We start from the raw sequence: 11919 nt of genomic DNA, 5'->3' as shown, positions 1-11919 counted from the left end.
TACAGTTGCAATTTCATCATTATACCTTTCAGTTTTACCATCATACAGTTGCAATTTCATCATTATACCTTTCAGTTTTACCATTGTACAGTCGCAATTACATCATTATACCTTCAAGTTTTACCATTGTACAGTCGCAATTTCATCATTATACCTTCAAGTTTTACCGTCGTACAGTTGCAATTTCATCATTATACCTTACATTTTTATTATCGTACAGTCTCAATTTCATCATTATACCTTACAGTTTTACCATCATACAGTTGCAATTTCATCATTATACATTCCAGTTTTACCATCGTACAGTCGCAATTTCATCATTATACCTTCCAGTTTTACCATCGTACAGTTGCAATTTCATCATTATACCTTACAGTTTTACCATCATACAGTTGCAATTTCATCATTATACCTTCCAGTTTTACCATCGTACAGTTGCAATTTCATCATTATACATTCCAGTTTTACCATAATACAGTTGCAATTTCATCATTATACCTTCTAGTAATACCATCATACAGGCGCAATTTCATCATTATACATTCCAGTTTTACCATTATACAGTTTCAATTTCATCATTACACCTTCCAGTTTTACCATCGTACAGTTGCAATTTCATCATTATACCTTCTAGTTATACCATCATACAGTCGCAATTTCATCATTTTACCTTCCTGTTTTACCATCGTACAGTCACAATTTCATCATTATACCTTCTAGTTTTACAATCATACAGTCAATAAACTAATACAAACCTTGACATTACTTAAAATGTAATTACAATTACAATCATTACAATACGTCATAATCATTTATTATCAACTCATTACAAGCTAAATTCAGGTAAGCAAAAATAATATTCATACAAATACAAACCATTCTTTTCCTCATAAAGCATAATGCAATGCTTATAAGAAATATCCTACTATATTTTACAAAATGGGTCCCGACTATTGTAACAAAAAATGCATCATTTTTAAAACTGTTTGCTATTGTTGTTTTTAATACATGTACATGTGTATTTACTTTTTCCTATTATCATTCAATTCTGAACTCAGTTTATGTATAACTATTTCTCATTTCAATATTAGATGTATGTTTTAAAGATATTTGTCATATTAAGTTATATTAAACAGAGCCTTTGTGTTTTTAACTTAGCCATTTTCTCCCTCCAAATTTTATTAATCAAAAATTAATTATATTAACACATGTTTAAATCACTATATGAATGTCATTTTTACTGCAAATAATCAAGAAGGTTTCAATTTACATATTCAAAATTTATGCTAATTTATGCTGTCATTTTTTCTTTCCACAATTTCAATGTTATTTTTCTCCTTTCTCAATTCAAAACATCAAATATCTCATGTTCAAAAATCAAATGTATCACAATAAGTTTCAGTATTGTACACTCAAACATATTCAATCTTATTCCTGGGAACTTCATATTTGGTAAATCCGTCACTAGATTATCTTGAAGTAGTTGAAACGGGTTGAATATCAACTGTCTAAAATCCACCCATGCATCAAACTGACAATACCATGTTATTCATACACCTCTGAAATGAGTAAATAAATGTTACAAAAGCTGTAAGAAAGGGCAGCATGCTCTACTAAATTAAGCAGTAAAGAAAGACAAAATATGAAATAAGAGTTGTGCTCTACCATTCTTAGTGCTTGACAGTAAATAAGAGCCTGAATTATGTAACAAAGAGGAACATTTCATTCACTAAATTACAAACAAGAACCGGTTGAACCGGGTGATGCTCCCCGAACAGGTTTTGGACACAGAGAAACTAATTCTTATTGATTCTCACAGTCTAGAAGATGTTTCATGCTTAATATCTAAACTCTAGCTATTTGGGTTTTTTCAAAGGAGATTTTTTAAGTTTTTGCTATACACATATAAGGAAAATCAATGACCCCCGGGGCGGGGCCAATTTTGACCCCAGGACTTTTATTTGAACAAACTTGGTAGACACCTATTAGAACATGTTTGATGCTAAATATCTTAGCTCTAGCTCTTTGAGTTCTTTAAAAGAAGATTTTTTAAGTTTTTACTATATGCATATAGGGAAAATCAATGACCCACTGGGGCGGGGCCAATTTTGACCCCAGGGCTTTAATTTGAACAAACTTGGTAGACACTCATTAGAACATGTTTCATGCTAAATATCTCAGCTCTAGCTCTTTGGGTTCTTTAAAAGAAGATATTTAAAGTTTTTTCTATCGGTTGCCATGGCAACCAGAGTTCTGCATGGAATTAAATTCTTTGAACAATTTTTAAAGGTGACCACCAAAGGAACATTCCTGGGAAGTTTGGATGAAATTGGCCTAGTGGTTTATGAGGAGATGTCATTTAAAGTAAAAGTTTACGGACAACGGACGGACGGGCGCCGGACGAAAAACGATCACAAAAGCTCACCCTGTCACTTAATGACAGGTGAGCTAAAAAGTTATAGTAAAAAATAACATTTTCCTAGTAAAAAAAATCTAAGTTTATTGGTAGATAATTCTTGCAATATTGGTGCTAGAGTTATGAACCTTGTCACATAAGATATGGATGATGATAAGGTACATATATTTGAAGTATGAAGTTGATCCCTTTAGAAATAAATAAGTTACAGTAAAAAATAATATTTTTTTAAGGAAAATTCTAAGTTCAAGGGGAGATAAATCTTAAAAATATTGGTGCTAGAGTTATGAACCTTGTCACATAAGATGGGGATGATGGTAAGGTACATTTATTTGAAGTATGAGGGTGATCCCTTAAGAAATAAAGAAGTTACAGTAAAAAATAGTATTTTTTTAAGGAAAATTGTAAGTTCAAGGGGAGATAAATCTGAAAATATTGGTGCTAGAGTTATGAACCTTGTCACATAAGATGTGGTTGATGATAAGGAACATATATTTGAAGTTTGAAGTTGATACCTTAAGAAATGACAAAATTATAGTGAAAAATATTTTACTGCACAAAACTTTAATCTGAAATCTGGACGCGGGGCGAGTAGGACATGTACAGCTCTCCATATACTTCTTATAGTCGAGCTAAAAATGAACAAAGGGCAATAACTCCAAAATAAGACAAGTCAAAGTTCTGTCATTTTTTTTGCACTGCACTTTTTCTCAATGTGATCTATCTACAAGAAAGTTTCTTTTTGATACCTCTTGTGGTTCCGGACTAAGTTCACAGAGTGTAAAATGGAAACAAGGGCAATAACTCCAAAATAAGGCAAGGCAGAGTTATGATTCTTTTGCATTGCACATGTGCCTAATGAGATCTATCAATGACGATCAAGGTTAGTCTGGTCTACTTAACGGTCTTATCCCAAGTGTGTCAAGACAATACACAAAGAACCAAGTTATGATCAAGGTACAAGTTTGCAGACGTCAACGTGCCTGTAACAATACCTGTATTTTTTTTAAAGTTCAGCTAAAATTCAATAGCCACTGACTATCATTCAAGTGCAGTTTATTCATTTATCATTTAATGCCTTGTTATGTCAACAAAGGTCCGAATTAAGTTACCATTATTTCAAAAGACCTTCATTTACCAAGTCTTTGAGAAAAAAAATACTGCAAGTTTACATGATTTTATTCATAGAAATTCATACATGTGCTATGAATAACAAATGATTCTGTGTCACATAAAAATACTTTGATACACGCACTCATCTACGTAACATAAATCTGAGTTGACAAATTGAAATTATAACATACATGTAACAAGTCAAAATCCTAAATATATTTCTCAAATACTAGAGAAAGTGGGCTTATGTTTAACATTTAGATCCAATGCTAGACATATTAGTCAAATACCTGACAAATACATGTGTTGGTCCAATGCTAAAAATATTGTCCTATGTGAGACATATTGGTCCAATTGTGGAATATTGATAAAACGCTAGAAATATTGGTTCAATGCTCAAAATATTGTCTCATCATATCAGACATATTGGTCCAATGCTATAAATATTGGTGCGATGATTGCCATATTGGTTGAAAACCATATTGGTTCAATGCTTATCAAATATGTTCAAGGACAGAAAATTGTGTCCAATATTAGAAATACTGGTCGAAAATGTACATAATAAAATTACTTATATTCATTCGATCTGGAACCGTTAATTGATTTCTAACAATTCCATTAATTTATGAATAGAAAAAAAAATTTCCAAATGCAAATAGAATAAAGTCTATAACTTGTTAAAAGAATTTGCTGTAATTTGAATTTTGGTATGCATGTCCAATAGAATTACAATGGTATCAAAATATTAAACCAATAAAACCAAGAGCGGGTTGAACCGGTTTATGCTCCCCAAACAGGTTTTGGAAAAAAAGTAGTAGTTTGTACGAAATTAAGCATGAAGATATTATGTTAAAGGTACTTGCTGGAAAATGTTTAAAATTGTTTAAATATGCATTAAAGAAAGTATAAAATTTTAAACTGACTATTTATGTGTCGCCTTTACAGAGAAGTGGCAAGTGGCAAGGTCTCCTCTTAAAGGGACTCCACTGAGGTTTTTTGACATGACGGGACTGGAAATAATTTTTTGAGATTATTACTCCATTTGATGTAGATCTAGACTAATAACTTATGTTCAAAATTTCAGATCATAAACTCGCTCCGTTTTTCCAGAATAATTATTATAATAGTGAAAAATGACCCAAAATTGAAAAGCGTTTAAACGTTATCTTATATATTTCTTAATTATATTTTATTTATATTTCTGTTTTAAATGCTCATATTTATCGATGTAAAAAATTAAAATTTTATGTTTTTAGGCTTTTAACCTCAGTGGAGTTCCTTTAAACCATTAATGAAATTCTCACTAACCGAATAGATAAAATTTGTAAATGATACTAAAATGAAACATTTACAGGATAAAGTAGCTCAAGTACTTATGAATTAATCATTCTTAGAAACTACTGGTGCAATTACAGGAATGATCTTTTCCAAGTCTAGATGTACAGATCATGCATGGGCTTTTCATGGTTAAATGATTTTTGTCAGAGTTACAGCCCTTTAATTATTTTCATTTTGAAGTTTGTTTGGACAAATCTTATACAACCAATGCAATTTCAATGAAACTTTACAAGATTGATTGGTAGCAAGTACTTGCGAATATTACAAAGATTTTCTGCACAATATGATTTTGGCCGAGTTATGGCCAATGAATAAAAAACGCCTTTTGCTCTGTTAATGATTTTTGGGTTTCCTGCTAAACAGTTGCTGTAACATGAAATTTACAATCATGAGGCAGCACATGTGATCACTGACCACTTGTTCTTGTATTCTTTATCATTCTACAATAAGTCAGACAGTGGCAATCCTATCCATACAGTGTCATGGTCACTAAAGTAGGCTGGTGACAGGTAAACCAGAGGTTTTGTCTTCCAGTTTGTATATGCTTGGTCAAGAATAGAACCAGTCTTGCAGGTTGGAGAGTCCACTATGTTGTGTAAGGATTTTATTTGAAGAGTAACATGGTTGAAGTCCCCAAGAATGATCAGGTGTTGATCAGGTGGAATATGAGTTAAAATATCATCTATACAACTGATTATTGCATTCTTATTTCCATCTGGTGCACAGTAAACTAACACGAGATACAGTGTTTGTTGGAAAATGTCAATCTTCACCAATAGAAGGTCAGCATGAATTGATGTTGAAGCTTTGAGGCAGGTTGACTCGAAGTTGGTGTTCACATAGGCAAGAACTCCTCCAGCTCGTTTATGTGACCTGTCCTGTCGAAATGGACGCATACCTTGTATCTCTGGTGTTTTGTGTCTCTTAAGCCATGTCTCAGTGAAACAAAGTAGATCAACTAAGCTAAAGTCGTGACTGGTCCTTATATCCTGTATATGTTTTACAACTGATCGCACATTTTGAAGCACAATAGAAAAAAAATTTGATGGCTTTGTGATGACTGGATTTCGTGAAATTTTAAACTTTTTTTTGTTCATCTTATGAAGTGCATCAGTACTGTCTTTGCTGGCTCTAATCTTCTTTTTATCAAATTTAGTTATGAAGAGATCACTGAGAGAAGTAACACGACTTAGAGCTACATAACATTGTCCATCATTAAATCGGCCTGCTATACTTACAACACACTTGGGCAATGTCATACCTTGAGTTTTGTGCATTGTACATGCCCAACATAGACGGAGTGGGAACTGCTGTCTGATTACTGTACAAGTTTTAGTTTGGATATGTACTTCATCTCTGAATATAGGAGTTCCACCTGGGTATTTTCTGGCTATATGAGGGAATTTCAAGCGACTTTGTTGACCACATTTTTGTTGATCACATTTTACAATTATAGCTGTGACTTCCCCGGTTGGAGCTGACCAGAAATCTTCTACAATACCCTGTGTACCATTTACTAGTCCTTCAGTCACATCTATGTTTTTTGTGATCATAACTCTTGCTCCTTTACAGAGAGATAGTTTTTCACATAAACCACCAGTGAGCGACTGGTTTTTAGGGAGATTAAGGGTTTCAGGTAAGGGAGTATTGTCAGATTTAATGTCAACAGCAGTAAATGTCACCAATGGCATGTTCAATGACAACAATTTCCTGGCATTATGGCTATCAACCTCTTCATTTGAAGGGAACACATGCAGGGCATCTTGCGGATAATCTGGGTCACCAGGGTGAACAATTCTGCTTTCTAGTACCTTTATGTCATTTTCAGTATGAGATTCTACTCTTATTCTATTTAACATATTTGCAAATTCAACATCATCTTTCTGACGCATTATTGTTTCAAGGTGATGGATGGTGAAAAGGTTTTCCCACAATGAACCATCTAATCTTGCTAAAGCATTTTCAGGCAATGAAAAAACAGGTTTTGCTCCCATTGGTGGAAGCTGGTATAAGTCAACAAATGCTAGGATTGAAACACCTCCGAAGTATGTACCTGGATCTGATGTGCCCTTGATATCACAGAGTCTACGATGAATATGGTATAAGTCCTGGGCACTCACCATTGAAATCTCATCTATAATTAGGATAGTCAAATAACTCAGTTTACATCGTAAGTCATGTAATTTTTCCTGTGATAATGGTGTATATTCTCCTCCTGCTTTGCTATGCTGCTTAATAGGTAACTTGAGTGCGGAGTGAATTGTCATGCCATCTATATTAAAGGCAGCTGTACCTGTTGGTGCTGTAAGTAACACAGTACAATCAGAGGAACAATCTCCCTCTCCTTGCAACTCTCTAACTGCTGTGTTATAAATTGCACGAATCAAGTAGCTTTTGCCTGTCCCTGCACCTCCTGTGACAAACAGGTGAAATGGTGGGGGTGGGCTACCCCACTTTTTACTGTAGGAGTATTCTCTACACCATCTTAATATTTCATCAAATATTTCCCTCTGTTCCTTGTTTAGGTGTTGGATATGCGTTCGGTTTTCTTCATCGGTTAAAAGATTATCTTTTAACGAATAAGTAGCTGCAGAGGTACCAATATCACCTCGAATGTCATGTGAGTTTATCCCTGTGAAAAAATCAGGGTTAATCATTGCTGAATCTGTGTCTACTATTCTTGGAGCAATAAGATCATCTGCATTTCTCTGCAAAGCTTCACTGTTCAGAGTATCCCAAACATCAATCATTGGGCCATTTTCCTCTAAATCCTCCAAAGCTGTATCCACTGCTTCACTGTTGTATTCAAACTGCTTCATGTTTTCTTTGACTTGTTCTTCTAAATTCTGGTATGCGTCTTGAAAAGTACTGAAGTGAAGTTTCAGCTCATTCTCATCTCGCCATGGAAAATAAAGCATTAACTTAGAGTGGTAGAACTTTTCTGACTGTTTCATTTTTGAAAACACATGAGTTCTTACAATAGCCTGTGTTTTTCTTTTCCTCATACGACCTTTGCCATTTTTGAGTTTGATCACTGTTCCTTGCAACTCCTCTTCATTTTCCATAATGTCAGGAAGGAAATCTTCTTTAGTTGAGTTGCTTGTCACGGTAAACCAAGAGGCAAATTCTGCTAATGTCATTTGACTAAATGAGTCTGGTCGTGCCACATATCTATCAATTACACTGGTTGAGAACACTTCTTCACTTTCATCATCAAGTTGCTCAAGAATATTTGAAGGCTTCACTAGTTTAACTCTATCCTCTGGCAAATCTGTTGTCACAAATATAACAGTACGACTAGTTCGTCTTAAGGGTAAAGGGAGAGCTCTGTATATTGCTTCCTGTGCTGATATTTCCCTGTGATTAAGAAAGACATTACCCAGTTGTCTTAACTGTTGTTTGATGTTTTGGTCACACGCTTGTTTTGATGCCTGTCTGAGAACATCGCTCAATTCCCTTTCATCTTTTGTAATGTAACTCACTATATACATGATGCAGGTGTATACATCAGTCACAAATTGAAGGTCCATATTGGCTTGCCAAGCTTTGAGTACTGTTGGGTTATAGTTATTGATGCATTTGTCGCATGGCTCTCGTTTGTGAAGCACTTTTTTTGCACCTGTCTCTAACTTCCTCAAACATTTTATATACAGTTCTTCACTGACATTACAAGCATTGAGCACTTGTGAAAGGGATAACTTTTCATCTGGGTAGTTTTTTTCAAACTGTTGTATGTACTGTTGTACTTGTATGAATATATTCTTGTAATTCACCTGAGGATCATCATCTGGTTCATCATGCTGTGCAGTCTGATTAGATGGAGCGTTGGTAGGTGGATTAGGCTTGCTAGTAACTTTATCTTCTTCTGTAACTAGAAGAGTGTAAGGAACAGGTGGTTTCGGAAAGTGATATCTGCAGAACTGCAATCCTTTTCTACATGATCTAGTATGTGAATGTTTTTGAAGTGTTGACACAAGGTTTAGTAGTTGATCATCATTGTGTGGCAATGTGCAGTGTATGTATTGATCAACAAATGAGCAGACTTCCTCTTCAGACTGTTCTCCTGCCATTGGTGCGTCTTTGACCCACAAGACACAGTGCACATGTGGGGAACCACGCTGCTGGAATTCTGTTCTTATGAAAAAATCTGTTACATTTCCAAGGGCTTTGTTTTTCTGTATTATGAGTTTGAAAAACTGCTGTACCTTATAGTCAAAATGCCTTGCAGTTGTAACAGGGTTATTCCGAATCCACCTGCACCTTTCCTCCCAAGGCATATTATCAATGTCTTTGTCAGTTAGAAGGACTCCTGACTGTTGAGCAATGATTCTGATTGTATCAGTCCAGCGAAGATCTGCAGATGACAGAGTCAAGAACCATGTGAACTGTCCCAGTTGTCTCACCATTCCAAGCAAATCATACATGCATTTTTGCCAATATGCCGGTGAACCACGAATGTTTTTCAATATTGTGTAAGCCAAGTCCTTAGCAATAAACGTTTTTAAAATATCTGAAGATCGTAGAGTAGCTGCTGTAACTGACTCTGAACACTGTGTCTTTCTTAAAGCAATGTAAACATTTTCCACAATCTGCTTCTTTTCAGCAAGGAACTGCATAAAAAATATGTAATCAATATTTGTTGCAAATCTTGTGTCTATATTAAGAAGTCGGGTGTTAAGATATTTACGAAAATGCAACCTTGTACATCTGTTTGTATTGTAACCAAATCGACCATACGGAAACAGAACAGGAAATGCAAGCAACTCTGCGTGAGGGTCGTTCAATAAACTTAAAGGCCGGTTTCCTTCTGCGGGAGCGATGGAAATAATGTCATTTCCTTGACACTCTGTTGGCTGTAAACATGTATCTAGTGGAATTCCTTTTTGTATGTCCAGCTCATGTAAATCTTCATCATCGCTAACATCATTATCATGTTCTTGGGCATAACTACAGTCATTTGTTTCATCACTGTTTGTGGTCAGTAACAAAGTGTTATTTTCATAAGAAACAATGTCATTGTCTTCTGCTTGATTTAAGCTTTCCGTTACACTGGCGTCATTGTTGTGTTCAGTTTGATTCGATGCTCTCTCATTTTCATCAGGGAATAAATCACTATGCACATTTTCTGTCTCATTTTTGCGTTCACCGACATTAACAGTATTATCTGCAGTTTGATTGCAGAGTATATCAGTCCACATTTCCTTATCTTCATCATCAGATTCTATTAAGAACGCTTCTTCATTTTCTTCTACATCCTGGTATAGTGGATTAATCTTAATCAAACATTTCAAAGCACGATTAACAGCTGCTGGTCTTATCACCTGATCAATTACTGTAGATCTGTACTCCTTTTTGCGTTTTAATTTTAGCATTATGAAAGAAGAGTTTGGTGGAGGACGAGGCAGACTTTTGCAAGTATCACTACAATCTACAGGGACATTCACCACAGCTCCACTTATAGCTTTCTGACCACCACGTGGCCTTGACATAATTTTCATGAAAGGTATTCTCTGAGAAATTAGATGTCCTTCTAATGAAGTGAGACCTATCAATTCTTCTGGTAATCTATCAACTTGTAAGTCATTTGAAAAATTCTGTGGTGGCACTCTACCTTTAAGAAGATGTTTGTGGCATGTATTGCATACCCATATGTTTTCAAAACAAGGGTAATCAGTTGAAATTACTTTGCTTACTGATTGCATGTATTTAGTTTGCTTGTATTTGATGACTGACTGTTTATATAGCATACGCAGACAAGAAGCACAAACATATACTGGACCCTGTGATGAAGCAAGATGAAACTCTTCTATTGCTTGATGTAATGATTGAGTTTTTGTTCGTTTACTTTGGCGTAAACCAGATTCCCTTTCCCTAATTAGAACTTTCTCTTCAAGAGCTGTACTTTGCCGTTTGGATTGTTTTCTGCACCTATCGACAGTATTTAGCAGGTCTTTTTGTGTTGAGGTCATTTGGCTCCTCTGCCTTTCTTTTCTGACTTTGTCCTTGTTTAAAGCAGTTTCTTTTTGTGTTGAGGTCATTTGGCTCCTCTGCCTTTCTTTTCTGACTTTGTCCTTGTTTAAAGCAGTTTCTTTTTGTGTAGAGGTCATTTGGCTCTTCTGCCTATCTTTTCTGACTTTGTCCTTGTTAAAAGCAGTTTCTTTTTGTGTAGAGGTCATTTGGCTCCTATGCCTATCTTTTCTGACTTTGTCCTTGTTTAAAGCAGTTTCTTTTTGTGAAGAGGTCATTTGGCTCCTCTGCCTTTCTTTTCTGACTTTGTCCTTGTTTAAAGCAGTTTCTTTTTGTGTAGAGGTCATTTGGCTCCTATGCCTATCTTTTCTGACTTTGTCCTTGTTTAAAGCAGTTTCTTTTTGTGTAGAGGTCATTTGACTCCTCTGTCTATCTTTTCTTACTTTGTCCTTGTTTAAAGCAGTTTTTTTTTCAGAAGAGGTCATTTGGCTTCTTTGACTGTTTTTTCTCACCTTGTCCTTATGTAAAATGCTTTCTTTATCAGAACAAGTCATTTGGCATCTTTCTTTCTCTTTTCGCAATTTGTCTGTCTCCAAATCATTTTCTTTTTCAGTAGGACTCTTTCGACTTCTAATCAACCTTTTTCGGACTCGGTCCTTCAATTTCATGTGCATTTTTTCAGTTTCAGTCATTGACTGCCTTCTTAACGTTTTTCGTAATCTGTCATTTTTTCTTTTGTTGCTCTGTTTATCAACAGAGGAAATATCTAAATGTTTCTTATAACAATTTGTTCTATCTTCCTTTTGACTATTTGTTTGGAGATTTTTTAATTGATTTTGATCATAACGTGTGTGTTGATCTTCGAAATATTTCTGTAAGTTGTCAGTTACTGTTGTAGTGTTAACAGTTAAATTTCTTACACAAGAATTATGTTCAAGATTATTTGTAATTTAAGGAAATTCACTCATTTGACCATGCAGTAAACCCAGTCGCAGATGATTTCTCGCTTTTCCACAGTCATATTCTATACACTCGGGATCCTTGCCTAAGAACAGGGAAAAAGCAAAACAGATTGCCATTACTCC

General features: G+C 34.9%; 1 protein-coding gene across 1 annotated transcript; it reads right to left on the bottom strand.

Annotated features, from left to right (window-relative positions):
- Positions 1-5307: 5307 nt before the first annotated feature.
- Positions 5308-11663, bottom strand: LOC132729947 (uncharacterized). The gene has a single exon (XM_060715782.1). The coding sequence runs from the start codon at positions 11524-11526 to the stop codon at positions 5308-5310; it is 6219 nt and encodes a 2072-aa protein (XP_060571765.1). The 5' UTR covers positions 11527-11663.
- Between the last annotated feature and the right edge of the window lie 256 nt (positions 11664-11919).

The sequence above is a fragment of the Ruditapes philippinarum genome, unplaced genomic scaffold, assembly GCF_026571515.1.
Source record: "Ruditapes philippinarum isolate M1 unplaced genomic scaffold, ASM2657151v2 ctg5778_1_1_1_1, whole genome shotgun sequence".
NCBI classification, from domain to species: Eukaryota; Metazoa; Mollusca; class Bivalvia; order Venerida; family Veneridae; genus Ruditapes; species Ruditapes philippinarum.
The sequence above is the reverse complement of the archived record's forward strand: the minus strand, read 5'-3'. Positions and strand labels throughout refer to the sequence as shown.

What these genes read in the sequence shown, in the direction of transcription:
- LOC132729947 (XM_060715782.1), bottom strand. Translation starts at nt 11,526, where the DNA reads ATGACTGAAACTGAAAAAATGCACATGAAATTGAAGGACCGAGTCCGA.